The 17,844-nt window shown below is 37.9% G+C and overlaps 1 protein-coding gene across 1 annotated transcript in view; it reads left to right on the top strand.

Moving 5' to 3' along the window:
- Positions 1–17,844, top strand: part of USH2A (usherin) — a 783,103-nt gene that overhangs the window by 350,383 nt on the left and 414,876 nt on the right. The window contains exons 30-31 of the mRNA XM_082362477.1: positions 6,482–6,595; positions 8,711–8,872. Of these exons, the coding sequence (XP_082218603.1) occupies positions 6,482–6,595; positions 8,711–8,872 (276 nt within the window). The remainder of the gene's footprint in view (positions 1–6,481; positions 6,596–8,710; positions 8,873–17,844) is intronic.

Below are 17,844 nucleotides of genomic sequence, written 5' to 3'. Positions count from 1 at the left end.
TGAGTATCTCTTATAGTGAGGCAGACAGCTGAGTGAGTTAAGAGGATGAAAGGTCTTTATGTTTTGGGCAAACATCAAGGGTCCACCTTTGGTAAATCATCGTAATAACTGCTGGAAAATAGGACAAGTAAAGAAGCAAAAGGTCATACCCTCTGCATTCAAGGAGCTCCCAAAATCATTGCAAGGGACTTTAAACTGCACGGTTCTCGAGGAGAAGGCTCTTCCCCTCTGCTAGGCAGAAATCCTCAGAGCACACAGCTTGGAACCTCACGCACTAGGGCTCTTAAATTTCCTCCTGTGATGTGCTGCCACCCCTTAAATCACGTTCTTGGCCCTGCTCTTTCGGCTTGGGCTTTCTGCACCCGCCGAGGTCCACAGGACTGCAATTCAAAGGGACTATACTTACTTTGCTTCAAACTCCCTTGGTGTGGCCCGTCAGGATTTCTCAATGTTAAGCATTAATGCAAAATGCATTATCGCTTAGCAGTGAGAATTCTTGTCCTGCTGGTGCCAATGATTTTAATCCGGATACCAACACTCCTGTGTTTCATGGGATCCTAACACTTTTAAGACATCAATAATGCTTCCTTTATGCTTATGGAATGTTTTTTCAGCTCACCCTCTTCCATTATCAAAAGAGACTGGCAGGTTTCCTGACATGGTTGGGACCATTTTCTGATTTCACAGAGTTTTGCGGCTGAAAGGGAATTGGAGAGGTCATCTGGCCTGCCTCGAGGTAGGAACAGTCTCAGATTCAAAGGGTAAAAAGACTCCTCTGTGATGTCTGCCCGAGAAAAGGGGCTCATATCCAAACCAGTCTTAAAAGTTTTCACCGTCAGTATATACTTCTTTATTTTAAACACCCTAAGGATCATCAAGGAGACTACCCAATTTTATCTTATTGGGTTTTCTGTGGACACAGAATACAGTGTATAATGCCATATTTTTCTCTCTGGGACTCCTTTATAAATATGTCACTCTGTTTTTCAGTATTCTTTTAACTATAATACTGAAATATACTTTCAATGATTATCCTTTTTTTCTCTTTGCCTTTAATTAAATATAGATCCCCTATCATCTTGGGCTGGCAGCTCTGGATCTTACAAATGCCCTTGTCCACTTGACATGTATGCAAGCATTTTGCTTTATGTATTTAATCTGTGTATTATCGTTATCATTAGGGTCCTACTGGCTCTAATATTTTCTTAGATTAGAAACCTTATCAAGATCAGCTGTAGTCTATAGCACCTTTCCCAGAAGCATATAGAAGGAAAGTTGATAAATAATTGTTTGGTAATGATATGCTGTCATAGTAGTACCACTTTTTTTTCTGGAGAGTATGTAATCTAAGTCTGACTCGGACACTTAAAGGAAGACCATTTGGCCAATCACTCAATGGTCTCTAGGGATATATCCAAGAAAGAAAGGCTACCTTGCCTAGTCTTGGGGAGAATATGTTTATTTTTTGGTAATAGCAGAACTTTTTATAAGCATTAACTTTAATCCATCCTGGTAAACTCTCCATACTGAGAAACAAAAGAGAGAAACTGCATGTCTCAGGCAATAGGATGACTTGGTCGTTATTCTGATTTAGTGAGGACCACTTGGTTGACCAGCCCCTTCTCCTACCCCAACCTCAGTGTAACCTGACAAGAGGAGAGAAAATGCTCAATCATTACACTGCTCTTCCTACTGAAGTCGATGATATAACCTGTATTTAGGGGAAATTATTCCGATGGTTTGACAAACTTTGTCTCTGAGACACAACATTATGAGCAACATCCCCACTGCAAATAGGAAAGAAAAGCCACCTCAGACTCAGCAAGTACGGTACATTTTTTGAAAATGTGATTTACAAGCCACCCAAAACTTTCTACCTGCAATTCGAAGTTGGCAAGAGCCAAAACATCAGCTTTCTTCTCCTCCTTTTCTGTTTTCTATTTTGCAGCTCTCATTTCTCAGTGTTTATTCTTATTGTTTCACCTGCCTGGAGATAGGAAATGTGAGCACTTTGATAAATGGCCTGAAAGGTGATCTGGTTTCTCTCCAGCATCTTTCTTTCAGAATATTGGGATTTTTCTATGAAATGCAATTTGGTAAACTTCTCTACCAAAGCACAAACTGAAGAATGCAAGTTTGCTGAGAGGAATATTGCCTGTTTTTTAAGGTCCTTAAGGTTAAAGGGGGAAGAAATTAGCAAAGGAATTTCATGATACACCTATACACACAAAGTGCCTCATTTAATGAAGGCAAGAAAGGTTAAATAAAGCACCAAAGACCATTTAGTGAATGTGAATTCAGTATCTGGCTTGGCATGATCCTTCTTAAAGTCTCCACTAATAACCTTCTTGTTAAGTTGGTATAATAGTCACAATTCCAAGATTGCACTTCAGCTATGATTTGGAAAGAAAGAATGTCTCAGGGAAGGTATTTTGCAACATAATGGAACTACTTTTTGTGTTTCCCAATGATAATTATCTGGATGTATGACGCACCTTCATGCTAAAGATTGCAGAGCATCAAACTGTATATAGCCACTGTGCCTTTTGTGACACAGTATATCTGTGCCCCAGCTAAGTCAGGGCCACCTATGAGAGGCAATGACACCTAGGTTTTTAGGTGATGAACAAAGGAAACATTTCATGTCCCAACACGTTTTCCTTGCTCATTGTAGGATTAAAAATTTTATTTTCTGGGGGCCGATTCATTACTTGTTGGCATTACACTAATAATTATACTAATTCAGACATGCAATTCATCTTATTTAGACTTGTAGTATTGATAGATTTGAACTTGGCAATAGGAAAGACATGACAATTGCCAAAGATTTTCAAAGGATAAAATGGCTGGGATATATCTCACAAGGACATGTTAGTTTTGAACCCGGAATTTAAGGATCATGATGGAGGTATTAAGAAATGGGAAAAATGGTAGTGTGTATATGTTAATCCCAGTCTCCTAATTTATCCCTCCCCCCGCTTCACCTCTGGTAGCCATAAGTTTGTTTTCTACATCTGTGACTCTATTTCTGTTTTGTAAATAAGTTCATTTGTACCATTTTCTAGATTCCACATATAAGTGATACCATGTGATATTACTCTTTCTCTGTCTGAGTGACTTCACTTAATGTGATAATCTCTAGGTCCATCCATGATTAACATAGTACACACTACTATGTATAAAATAGATAACTAGTAAGGACCTACTGTATAACAAAGGGAACTCTACTCAGTATTCTGTAATAACCTATATGGGAAAAGAATCTAAAACAGAATGGATATGTGTATATGGATAACTGATTCACTTTGCTGTATACCTGAAACTAACATAATATTGTAAATCAACTCTACTCCAATAAAAATTAAAAAAAAAAGAAATAGGAAGAGGGAAGTTTGCAAAATAATTTCGACTGTTGGGTCTGGATTGGGTCGGGTTGAGAGTGAAATGCTAGCTGAACATCCAGGGGGGATACATGGCCTGCAGGTAGAAATGCAGAACCAGAGCTTGGAGGAGAGATGTGAAGTATGCAGATATAAATGAGAGATGAGGCTTGATGAACTAATGAAGGCAAATGTTTAGAAGAAGTGAACTAACAAAGGCAAGTGTTCAGAAGAAGAAAGAAGCCTGAGGGCCCAACCTTGTAAAAAAAAAAAAAAAATTTAAGGGACTGTGAAAGGAAGATGAGTTGGTCAAGAAAGTAAGGAACCCTCAGTAATATAGGAGGACTCCTTGGGAAAATTCCGTGGCCCAGACGGCAGCTGTACAAGGCAAAATCTAGTAAGTAAAGGAGAATAAGGACTGCGGAAGGGTTACTTGGTCTGGTGTGTAAGGGATCACTAGTGATCTTGACAAGATAAAAATCAATATTTAATAGTACAGTGCAGGCAGAAACTGAGTTGCAATGGTAGCATAGCTTGGGCTACCAAGGCTCTGTGCTAGAATTCTCCCCTTACACGGCTCTGCGTTGAGCACGTTATAATCCCAAACTCATTTAATCTGGATAGTAACACTTCGAGGTGAATACTGTAGTATCCCCATCTCATATCCCCATGATACTATATTATCCCTATGAGGCCTCTTCTTCAAGATAGATACGATCATTATCTGTTTACAGAAGAGGAAACTAAGGCACAGAGGTCTGAGCAACTTGCCCAAACCCATACCACAAATCAGTAGTAGAATTGACATCTGGACCCGAGCAATCTGGCGTGAGCATCTTTGCTCTTAACTATGACATCACTGCATGATGAAGATGCATATGTGATGCTGTAAGCTTTCCTTTAAGACTTTTAGTGGAAGGAGAAATAACCTCTTTTTAAAAAGTGAGCTCAGAATGTGGGTCATGATCTGGGAGATTCAAGAGGAAACGACAGTCACAGTGGCAGGAGTGAGGGAAAGCAGAAGGTGACAACGTGAAGGCGTTTTGAAACTAGAGCTGCATTTGGCATGAGATGGTCACATGTGTATGTGTGTTAGTTCATTGGCTTGCTGTCTTCTTTGGCCGCGGGCTAAGATGCTGGTGCCAAGTACAGCCGAGAGGGTTGGGTAGCCCAGGGGGATGCTTCGGGGAGCTGCTAGAATAAAGACTTGCAGGCAACACTGGGGACTGAGGGCAGGTGAGAAGGGCCAAAGCAAACAAGGGCTGTGGTCTTTGCTTCATCCTGATCTTTGCTCTTTTAATATTTTATCCTTTCTACTGGGGAAAGGGAATAGGCAAACGTGTATTTTAAAATTTGTTGTTGAATGATGCAAGCTGTCATCAATACCAGTTCATTAAAACGATCAAGGTTTACTCAATAAAGGGATACTACGAGTAGGACCATCTTTTTATAAGAATGATGACAGTCTATGTGATTAGGGATTAAAACAGCTCTAAAACCTGCAACAGAAAACAATGGTGAGCAAATACACAAATTATAGTTTTGATACTTCTTTAATTCACGGGATTAACTAAATAAAGAGCCTCTGCCTTGATTGTAAACACCAGTAAACAAAATGTGTTTTCGTTTCTGCAGGCACCTTTAATTGCGGAACAAATCTTATATACCCACCACCGAGTCAGGTTAATTCAACACTTCTGTGGGCAATGCTTCTGTTTGAGACAGGTGTCTTAGTTAAATAAACTAATAATTTTGCAAGGAGAAGTACAAAACATAATTATTTAATTGGCTGATTGTTCAACTATGTTGATTTGCATATTTGTTAGCTGCAACGTGAATAAATAGTTTGTATACGTGTACCCTACCGTTCAAATAATGAAGTCACTCTTGGGAGTAGCATCTCCTAATGTGTGTTAATAGATGTCGCATAAGAAGGACTCTCTAGTTAAATAAGGTTGAAAAATGTGAGGTAAAAGAAAATGAGATAGTTTTGTTTCTGCAGGAGGTCTAGTATCCTGAAATGAGATGATGGCCGTCTTCACTATTAGGTACACTGGGCTCTGCTTTACGAACTGTATGTGGAATCCCCCATTTTTACAGGGGAAACATCTCAGGGGCATTAGCGTCCGAGAAGCACATTTGGGAAAATGCTATTTAGAGCTGTCTTAACAATAAGCAGGGGCTTCCCTGGTGGCGCAGTGGTTGAGAATCTGCTTGCGAATGCAGGGGGCACGGGTTCGAGCCCTGGTCTGGGAAGATCCCACATGCCACGGAGCAACTAGGCCCGTGAGCCACAACTACTGAGCCTGCGCGTCTGGAGCCTGTGCTCCTCAACAAGAGAGGCCGCGATAGTGAGAGGCCCGCACACCGCGATGAAGAGTGGCCCCCACTTGCCGCAACTAGAGAAAGCCCTTGCACAGAAACGAAGACCCAACACGGCCAAAAATAAATAAATAAATAAATAAAAATTTAAAAAATTAAAGGAATTCCTTTAAAAAAAACAAAAAAAAAAACAATAAGCAGGTCTCTTTTTTTAAAAATTTTTATTGGAGTATAGTTGCTTTACAATGTTGTGTTAGTTTCTACTGTACAGTAAAGTGAATCAGCCATACATATTCATATATCCCTTCTTTTTTGGATTCCCTTCCCACTTAGGTCACCACAGAGCACTGAGTAAAGTTCTGTGCTGTACAGTAGGTTCTCATTAGTTATCTATTTTATACATAGTATCAATAGTGTTTATATGTCAATCCCAATCTCCCAATTCCTCCCACCCCCCCTTTCCCCCTTGGTATCCATATGTTTGTTCTCTAGTCTGTGTCTCTATTTCTGCTTTGTAAATAAGATCGTCTATACCAGTTTTTTCAGATTCCACATATATGTGTTAATATATGATATTTGTTTTTCTGACTAAATTTTTTCTGGCTAGTCACACCATTCTGCAATCAGCACACAGGCAGGAAAATGAATTAAAGAAGCATATGTTTTTGTTTTCTACATCTCCGTGCCTCTACCCCCCTTTCTTACACACATACACACAATACTCTGTATAGCTTCTTCTGGTAAACATGCAAACCTCTTTTTGTCCCCTTTTATTACAGGCATATTGACAGGCTTGCTACCCTTCAAAAACTATGCAGTAACCCTAGCTGCTTGCACTTTGGCTGGCTGTACCGAGAGCTCGCATGCACTGAACATCTCTACTCCACAAGAAGGTAAAGTAATTTCAAAGGTCTTGACTTCCACATTTCAGTCATGAATAATAAAATAGGAGAAGAGCTAAATGCTGCAAGGCCATTTGCTACAAAACCCCAACCTAATTTGATGACAAAGTGCATTGCCAGGCCATAATTGCTCCATTTTTTGGGGGGGAGCGAAAATGAATCAAACTCCATACCCTTTAATGACATGCATCTTTAATAGCTGTAATGCAGATTAATGGGCTTTTTAATTGCTGTTACATTGTTCATGCAAGAGCCTTGTCATTAATATGAAGCATCTGAAAGATTAATGAAAGCTTCCTCATTTTACTATGGCTCAGAAGTAAATCTAGAGACAGTCTGACTAAAAAGAATTGATTGTATGGCACAGTATGAAATTGAGAATCAAACGGTTGATTTCCATGGTCTCTTTTAACTGCTAAACACCAGCATGAGCAACAATTATTTCAGTGTGATAGAACCTCCAAACGCCAATCGAGGCATTATTAATCACGGCCTGGTTCCTTCCGACTCAAGTCACACTTTTGTTGTACTTGGAACTTACAAACTGTTGGCATAAATTAATGTTTTAAAAAGCATACATTTAGGAAGGCAGTGGGAAAGAGAAAATATTTTAGCACTCTAAAGAGAAAGCTTTGCTCAAGCATCAGAATGCATCTCTTCAAGAAATAACAGCTCTCAAAACATTTAAAGCATTGTTACTTTGTATTTCTCTCTCCTGGATGAGAGGGATTAACACATTTCTCTTACTGTCTAGTTGTAAAGTTATTCAGGAGACTTAAAACCTTGATCTTTAGGGAAAAAGGGTCTGCCAGTCTCTCTCTTTTTCACTATCCCTCCACCCACCCCTTACCCACTTCCTCTTCTTCCCCCCTCCTTCTTTTAAATCCTTAAAGCAAGTACCACTCGCACAGAAAATATGTAAAGAAAGACAATGGAGGCACTTCCCTGGCAGTTCAGTGGTTAAGACTCCGCGCTCCCAATGCAGGGGGCACAGTTTCTATCCCTGATCAGGGAACTAAGATCCCGCATGCCACACCAGGTGGCCAAAAAAAAAAAAAAAGAAGACAATGGCTCATCTGATGAAACCAGGACAGAAAAGAAGATTTTGTAAAATCCTTCTTGTGACAATTTGTTCATGCCTTGCACCTGACCTCACCAGACCACCCTCACCTGGGCTACAGCATTGGCGACCCATCTTCCGTGTTTTCTCAATGTTCTCTCCATCTGGTCTACCAAGACTAGCACTGTTTTTCTTATTGTGTCTTTGCTTCTGCTGAGGCATATATCATTATTCCCTTTTCCAGTTACTTCCACCAACTTCAATATGGCACAGATTGTCCTATATCTCACTCTTTTCTCCACATCCACTACATCCTCTGTCCATGTCTTGCCTGGTACCCTCCAAACCTACCTCACAGCTCAACCCCAGAAGGATTCCTGCTCATTCAGTTCACCATTTTCTTTCCATTATTTCAGGATTTCCCAATTTCTAGTTTTTCCTTAAATTTATTACTAATTTACTGAACGATAGGTATGTTTAGGATCAATTTCTAAAAGTTTTTTTAGTTCTTGTGACTCCAATTCATTGACCATTACAGAAAATGAACAGGCCCACTTTACTAAAAAAAAAAACTCACATACGTTATAGTTTTCATATGTAATTAATTTAATTCTGTATTTTCTGGCTATTTCTATGACTACATATAGGTTTTTTTTAATATCGATTATGAACCACTCTCCCTAGCATTGCCCATCTTAGATCAAAAGCTCCTCAAGGGTAGGGATTCTGTCTAATTTGCTTTAAAAGTCACAGCCCAAGTAGAGATTATGGGTTAATAATACTTGTGATGAAGTAACACAAGCATCAGTAAAGTGAACTAGTGTAAATACTCCCTGTCCATCATTGAGGCAAATTCTCATAAATTCAGGACAGGTATTTAGTACTGTTCCTAAAGCAATTACTGACAAGCTGTCCACGAATCAAGAACATTTCCATGCTTGGGATTTCAGGTTTATTCCATGATTTATTGGTTTGGGTCTGAAAAGTTTGAATTAGAAAAGTAAACTAAAATTAGACTCTCTATATCTTTTTAATTTTTCCCACAGCACCACAAGAGGTTCAGCCACCAGTAGCCAAATCCCTTCCCAATTCTTTGTTACTCTCCTGGAATCCACCCAAAAAGGCAAATGGTATTATAACTCAGTACTCTTTATATATGGATGGGATACTAATCTATTCAGGCAATGGAGAGAGCTACACAGTCACAGGTAAGACTTCTATAGGTATCAGTAAATAGTTATAGTCTATATTAAAGACTATATATTAGTATGTATTATATATACTTACAAATTAATATATATATTTCAGTATATATATATATATTATAGTATATAGTATATATATTATATATATATATTACATATATAATATATGTATATATATATATATAAAATAGTTATCTGAGAATGCAGTTTCAAAAGTTGGGTTACTTAGTTTTGTCTCCTGTTAAATCACTAAAATTCCATGACCTTTGCGGTTACATTACACTTACAGTGAAGCCAAAGCTGGAAAAACGGAAAAGGGCTCACGTTGGCTCCCTTCCCCCTCCCCCAAGACTGTCTTACTGCATGTTCTCTACCATTGTCCCACCACTCCTCACCTGAATCCTTCTACTAATATACCTTTGCACAGGTGCAGAGGGGGGTTTGGAAATGTATACTATCAACACAGACAGATCAGCATATGACTCCTCTGCCTCTAACTGATCACAAGATTGAAGCTGAGACCCAGTGTGGTCCCCAGCCATGCTCGCAGTACAGTGATGTCATTTCAATTCAATTGATGTCATGTCAATCCAATTGAGGCGATGATGTCATTTCAAACAAATGCCACTGGCGCATGAATTAACTACTTTAAAATCCTCATGAATGTGGAATAAGCTTAAGACTCAGAAGTGTGACTCAGTGTGGTCTGAATTTGAGACCATTTGGGAAGAAACATAGCATATCTGCCTAGATCATATTATAAAGTGTCATGACACTTAAGAAAAGTGAATTGTTGGAAACCTTGTGAAACACGAGGCCTGTATTATGTATGTTGTCTGGTGCCTGAATCGAGTTTATATTTGTATGGTAATAGTGGTTATATATTTTACGGTATTTTAGATATTATATGTGACTATTAGGTGAGACATCATTAATCAAATATTGATTGATGAAACACTGAGGCCTTAGAGAGATTAAATTCTTCATGAAAGGTCATAACAGGTTAGCGTCAGAGACAGGATTAATTGTTTATGTATTCACTCCTCCACATTAATGCCAGGTACTAAGGTGGTAACAGAGGACCAGCCAGACATTGCCTCCCCTCAGCCCCTTGATGCTCATGATTTCATGGCAACACATACAGATGCAGGAATGAGGCATATTGGGACAGGGCTATGGCATTCATCTAATTGCTTTCTCTGAATTTGTATTTTTTGTATCCTCTCTAGTCTGAGAGGCTTCAAAGCACAAGAACTATTACATTTATATTTCATTCATCATGGTTGGATAGAATTCTGTAATACTTATTCTGTGAGGTAGGTGTTATCATTACCCCCATTTTACAAATGAGGAAATTGAGGCACAGAAAAGTGAAGCAACTTCCTTCAGGCCACACAGCCTGTGAGAGGTAGACTTTGATACCGTCTCAAGTATTCTGACTAATGATGAGTATGCGGTCTTAAAACAAGTTATTTAACTTCTGAGACTTAGTTTCTGAAACAGTAAAATAGAAATAACTGCAATTTTCAGGATTTTGAAGGGAACTAGATCTATAAAAACACCTAGCATGTTCTTAGTAAACTTAGTAAAGAGAACTGAACTAAAAAATAAATACTAAAGCTAAAAATAGATTACCCTTGCCCTAGGATTATCTGAAGGCATTATTTTAACTAAAAGTTATTGGCCATAGAAATTATTTCAGAAGAAATGAAAACACATCATGGAATGAACTTTACCCATATATTAATCATTATTACACAAAATACTTCTGTAGAACCAAAATTGTCGTCATGTGTAATGGGGAAGCACACCTTTTAAGCCCATTGTAGACATTTCCTCCAAGAAGCCTTCTTGGACTCCCAAATATGAGTTAGGTATGCCCCCTGTGTGCTCACTGAGTGCCTTTATGCTCCCCCCTCCTTTTTTTGGTTTGCGTTGTCTTGAATAAGGCTGTTTGTTTACTTGTCAGTTTGCCCTACTAAACCATGGGCATCATAAGGACGGGGCCATGTCTGCCTTGTTCATCACTGCATCTCCAGGACTGATTACAGGGAAGGTATAGAACAAACAGTGCTGAATAAGTGAATGAATGAAGTCAGATGACTCCTGGGAACAAAGAAAGAAGATTTCAAATTAGGGGAGTGGGTGGGGAGTAGGAGTAGGGTGGATTAAAAACAAAGCAGTAAGGTAAAGAGAGGCGAAAAAAGGTAGAAACCAGAGAAAAAGAAACTAAGATCCTTTTTCTGTGCAGAAGCGAATGCTGACCTAGTCCACAGAGAAGTGGTGTGTGATGGCGGGTCTAAAAGTGTGGGCCTTGAAGATTTCCAAAATGTGCAGAATGCCACATGATGTGACACTCCAAAACCAGAAAAAGAACAGGGTGGGGAGGAGAGGAGGCTAGAATTCACACTGATTTCTCATACCACCTAAAAAATGAAACTAATTCTGTATTACGTTGACTTGAATCCTTAACAGACCCATGTGACTATAGTATCTGCATTGAAAGATCATGGCAAATGTTAGCATAGTATAAGAGATGCCCCAGATATAATATAAAGAAAGTGGAATATTTTTATAGAGTCCTTAACCATCTTCTCTAACTACAGTGATAATGGTTTCTTCGGTGGTTTTCATCCTTCAGGTAGATTTTTAAAGATTATTTCTCTGATAAGACTCATAACATTATTTCCTATGTCCTCCTTGGCATCTCAAAGGCAACTATATTTCTTATTGCTTTTATCTCCAAATGGCAGAAGATACGAAGTACAGTAGGAATACAGTATTGGTCACTAAGGAGAGGAACTAAGCCAAAAACCTTACGATGGGGTTCAAAGTCGTACATGATGATTCAAGTGTCATAGCCAGCAAAGCTGAGGCCTAGAGACGCCAAGAAATCCTAGTCGGTAATTGGAAGAACTGATTCAAATCTGGGTCTCTCTGGCCTCAAAGTCCATACATTTCATCTCTACACATGCTACTTATTGAACACATTTTATTATTCCTCACAACAACTCTGAAAGGGAGATGGAAGCTTGATTACAAACCCCAGAGCACCTATGTTAATCTTCTAGGGCTGCCATAACCAAATACCACAGACTGGATGGCTTAAACAACGGAAATTTATTTCTCATAGTTCTGGAGGCTAGAAGTCCAAGATCAAGGTGTTGGCAGGTTTGGTTTCTCTTGGGACCTCTCTCCTTGACTTGCAGACAGCCACTTTCTCCCTGCATCCTCACATGGTCTTTCTTATGTGTACACCCCTGCTGTCTCTTCCTCTTCCTTTAGGGGCATCAGAACCATTGGATTAGGGCCCTATCCCTATAACCTCAGTTAACCTTCATCACGTCTTTAAAAGCCCTATCTCTGTAAATCAACTAAACTCCAGTATAAAATAAAAATTGAATTAAAAAAAGCCCTATCTCCAAATGTAGTCACACTGGGGATTAAGGCTTCAACATGTAAATTTTGGAGAACACAATTCAGTTTGTAACAGCACCCAAAAGTGAGTGTTTTCTGCTGAATGTCCGCTTTTCTTGAGATTCTCCAATGGCATGCAAGTTAAATAAAATGGTCTTTTAGATATCTTTCAACTCTTTCAAGATTTTGTATCTGTGATATACATTACATTTAGGTCATTTATGTCTTCAAAATTCACCTGTCCACTAGGAATCATAGAAAAGAAGAATGGGAAAGGGAATCTGGCTGGTTGAAGTCAGCCCGGAGAAAACTGATGGAGAAAACTGCTCTAGCATTGGGTCTCACTTTAGCCTCTACAGACACTTTAAATCCTGCCACGTTTCATCATAAAATGTATCCACGATGCTATTGGTACTCGTTGCTTGTCTTTGTGCCAGGATTTTTGTGGCATAATGTCCTTTCCATTCTGAGTAGCTTGTGGATGGAACTTCTATTCTGTTCTCTTCTATTCTATTCTATTCTGGCTGGTGCTGTCAGTAATAGCAAGAGTTTAGGGTCAATGAAGTGGATCTCTCCAGTGCTGAAATGTCAATTCATAGAGAGACTGAGAAATGAAAGATGTAGTCTACTAGATTTATGAAATGAAAGATGTAGACTACTAGATAAGTAGCATGTGTAGAGAAATAATTGATAGCATTTTTTAGTTATAAAAGTAACACATGCTTACTGAAGATCATTTAAAATATGCAGATATCTAATACCTGATAATCCCACCTTACAGATAGAAACTCTTAGTATTTGATGTAATTCCTTCCAGCACTTTATTCATTTTAACAAAATTGAGCTATACTGTATAATTTGGAATCCTTGCATATTCCCTTAATATGAATATATCTCACACCACAAGAATTTTTCTAAAAATATCTTGAAATATTTTAATAATGTTATATTCGATCTTATGAATGTACATTAATGCATTTAACCACTTAAAAATTCAAAATTTCTAATTTATCTCATTTTAAATATTTTGTGATAAATATTACTGTACATAAATCTTTGTTTGCTAGATCTCTAAAGAGGGAATAGCTGAGTCAAAGGTAACAAACTTTTTCAGAATATTTGATATACATTTTTGCATTGTTTTCCAGAAAAGTTCATAAACAGTGAATGTTACATGCTTACATCTTTGACAGTTTTACAACCTGAAAATATTATTTTTATTTGCATGTTTAGCTACTAGTTTACTGCATACTTTTGTATGATGATTAGTGATTTATATTTGATTCAGCTGATCATAGTACGGATGAGCAAAAATTTAATAGGGGTAAGGATTCAGTTTGAAACTTCTTTAAGAGCTGTGTTTCATACCCTGTTTTTCCTGGCTACAGTCACCTGCACTATTTACAGTTCTTTGTCTTCTACACCATCAAAAACTTGCTTAATGACTTGGCTAATGTCCCCTCCTAAATATTCAAGGTGTCAACCTTTCTTTTCTCACTCCTACTCCATTTATTTGTAGCTTCCTTTTAAGTTTCCACATAGAACAAACACTTTTCCGTCATGCATAAAAAAATGGATCTTGCCGCCATGGTGGATACAGGTCAAAGTAAATGCATTTCAATTCAAAAGCCACTTAACATCTAGGTGGCTGGAATGTTTTTCTTCTTTCTCTTAAATATGAAGCATTAAAAGTCAAAGGCAGTGCTGCACCTTGAGTTAGTACAAAATATATTTAAAAATGCATACAGTTCAAATTTTTGCCTTGCATAGGCCATAAGCTAGTAAAATGGTGGGTCAGTTATGACACTGAAAAATGAATCCAGTTAGAGAACCTCCCGAAGGCTGTTGATGTTCGCTATAATAAATAGCACACACTTGAAGTCAAACTTTTTCATTCTGTATTCAAAGGTAATGGATTTTTCGTAACCATAGTAACCTTGGGGTATTTCTGGATAAATACATGAGGTATATACATTCTAGTTTTATTTTTGAATATAAACTACCACATTATGTATTACTAATAATATGAAAAATAGGCTGTAGGTTAGTATAATGACAGCTTAAACTAGTATGCATTTTTCTCCTGCAAAAAATAAATATTTATCAAAAGTATAGGTTCAATTAATTTCCCCCCCAGTTTTGTGGTATTCTGGTGGTGCCATTTATCTTTTTTTGCAAGATCTCCATTAATCTCTTATTTCTGTCTCATAACAGATTTTTAAGAATTTCAAGGTAAAAACAATTGTGCTTTAAAGCTTATGATTAAAAACATTATTGAAAGATTGAAGGACCTATATTGATATCAACAGCAGAGCTATTGTGGCGCCACTTAAGATGTGTGTATACCGTATGTTCATAAAGGGGGAGGAAAAAAGAAACCTTTTGTGAGTCTGTTCACAACATACTGGGATTGTTTCAAAGTTCAGGCTAGATAGCTTCCTGATTGATGACGACCATCCGAACTGTAGCCAACCAGATCATTCTCATTTTAAATGAATGCCCTAGTAGAAACTGGCAGTCTTTAAGAAGTTCGTGAGATAGTTCACAGAAGCCTACAAAGTTTTTGGAAACAAGGATAGCAAGATGGCGGTAACCTGAAGAAGTATACTACGAGCATGACAGGGAGGTTTATGTGAGTTGTGTTGACCAGTGAAGAAAGAATAGGGATCCCTCAGGACAACTGTTTTCTTACTGTGTAAGTGGTTCTTAGTTAACCCAACCTAAACCTTTGCTGCTTACAAATACGAGAATTTCAAAGGGGGAAACGTCAAAAGGGATTCCCTAAAAATTATATCTGACACCAAACCTTAAAACATGAACATTTTCAAGTGTATTATCTCATAAATCTATAGTAGCCTTATGATTGAATGAGAGTGACTGATTTCCAGCACCATTGATGGCATCTTCCCATCACCATTAGGACCTGAGATTCTATCACTAAGACTGAGCCACTAAGACAAGGATAATAGTGGTATAAGGAGTGTGTGTGTGTGTGTGACTGAGTATGAGAGAGAGACAGACAGATAGAAAGACAAAGGCAGAGGCAGAGAGAGAGAAGAGAAAGAAGAAAAGCAGATGAATTCCTGGTAAAGTCAGATAGACAGTAAGTATTTATATCTTTAACCCCTAAAAGTGCTAAAACGTTTTTTTTGGTCTTATTTGCCAAGGTCAGAAAGGACCATGTATAAACAGCAAAATAAAAATGTTCATCTTGAACCTTCCAAACACTTAAGTCTTACGATGAGACATTTATGATAGAAGAAGCTGTATTGCTTATGGCACAATAAAAAAAGTGTTCAAAGGTTAGGTACTTCTAACCAAGCATTATAAGAAACCTTATCAACACTCTACAAATTTGAGCTAAATTATATTCATTCACACTGATGGCTTACAAAACATCTTTTCTTAGCAAAACAAAACTTCACTTTAACCTTGATATTTTCTTTCATTTTGCATTTTTGAATACCACAATGCAGTGATTCTAAATCACTCCTCTTACATAAAGTAATGTTACTGAGGGGAATACTGTTAACATGCTTGTGTTCTAACCCATAAGGCAGAGTATTAATAAGACAGAGTATGTGAGGGTTTTCAGGTAAGGCAGTGATCTCATCTATGAGTGATGGTGCCTCCCTATTACAAACTAATTCATACTTTGTGCCCTTTTGATGTCACTGACATAGTGTTAAATTATATAAAGTCTAAGAAACCTTGAGGATACAAGGAAAAAAGTCCAAATAATGAAAAGAAGTGAAAGCCTTCAGAGGCCAAGTTACTAAGCTGCTAACTCTGTGATCAAAGACTCCAGAAGAGTTGCTTAAAGTTTAGCCACAGCCCTGATCCTTGGGTTAACAAACAATGGATGCTTTACTTTAAAAAGCCCTATTCACTTAGTAACAAAGGGTCAAGTGAAGTGAAATAACTTGTACAGAATGTTTAAATATCAGTTGTGATTGTAAACAATACAACCAAAGTGTTATTCTTATTTTCAGATGCTTCTCCAGTGCACAAGTATGTGAAGAAATTAAATATGTTTAAATTTATATCTTAAGATCTGTACCCAAATATTACCTGTGATCTGTTAACCTAATTGATGAATATTATACTCTTAAATGGTAGGAAAAGTCTCTCTATTTGAAGGGATTTCAGAGGAATAGTGGGAATCAGATCCAGTTAGAAAAGCAGTGGAGTTAAATCCTGAAAAAGGTGATGGAATGTCTTCTTTCTCTTTTAAAAAAAAAAACTTATTATTTTATATTGGAGTATAGCCAATTAACAATGTTGCGATAGTTTCAGGTGCACAGCAAAGGGACTCAGCCATGCATATGCATGTATCCATTCTCCCCCAGACCCCCCCTCCCATCCAGGCTGCCATATAACATTGAGCAGAGTTCCCTGTGCTATACCATAGGTCCTTGTTGGTTATCCTTTTTAAATATAGCAGTGTGTACATGTCAATCCCAAACTCCCTGAGTATCCCTTCCCTCTACCCTCCCCGCCCGGGAACCATAAGTTCATTCTCTAAGTCTGTGAGTCCATTTCTGTTTTGTAAAGACGTTCATTTGTATCATTTCTTTTTAGATTCCGCATATAAGCGATATCATACGATATTTCTCTTTTTCTGTCTGACTTATGAATGTTTACTTCCATTGAGAGCTTTACAAATAGAACCTGCCTGCTATTTTGAGCATTAAGAACTGCCACTATTTTAAATTTATTTCTTAAAGCTTCTTAATTGAATGATAAATTCACACCAAAAACATATCTTAAGTATACAGCTTGACGAATATTCTCAAACTGAACACACCCATGGAACCAGCACCCAGATCAAGACACAGAACATTCTTGGCACCCTAGAGGCCCCCCATTTTTGCCCTCATGTCTTATCTCTTGACTCAGGGGACTGCTTTCCTGATCATTTAGCATAGACTGTTTTTGTTTGTTTTGCTGTTTTGTATTTAATATGAATGGAATCAGACAGTGTGTTCTTTCTTCACTGGCTTCTTTTGGAGAATGGCAGAGGGAGAGTGAATCAGTGGAACAATCCTTTGTATTCCTGCACGTATATCCTGAACCCTCTGACCTCCAAGCTGTTGCTATGACAGTGTCAGCTGTTATAGTCCTACCTTCCAGAAAGCCATTGGAATATTTGTGAAATGAACCATCTACCTCCTTCTCCAAGTCCAGAACTGGGAACTAACTATAGAGAAGCTCCATCTATGAAATTAGAACTTAGCACATGGAACCACTGGCCTGTGTTCACCAGCAAAAAACTTCTAAGTGTCCACGAATGGAATATTGTGTGGCCATACACCTCAGGATGCTGTAGAAGAATATTTAATAATGTGGAAAGGTGTTAAAAACAAACACTTCAACAGCACGTAATATGTGAATCTATTTTAGTAAAATATGTGTACACATGTGTATGTATACATGGATGTGAACACATACGTATATGAATATGTATGTCTAGGGATATACACCAAAGTCTTAACAGTGCTTATCTCCCAGTAATGGGATTCTAGTGTTTCCTTTCCTTTTTTTGAAGGGGTCTTTTT

This window comes from Balaenoptera borealis, assembly GCF_965194805.1.
Source record: "Balaenoptera borealis genome assembly, chromosome: 1".
Taxonomy (NCBI): domain Eukaryota; kingdom Metazoa; phylum Chordata; class Mammalia; order Artiodactyla; family Balaenopteridae; genus Balaenoptera; species Balaenoptera borealis.
The sequence above is the reverse complement of the archived record's forward strand: the minus strand, read 5'-3'. Positions and strand labels throughout refer to the sequence as shown.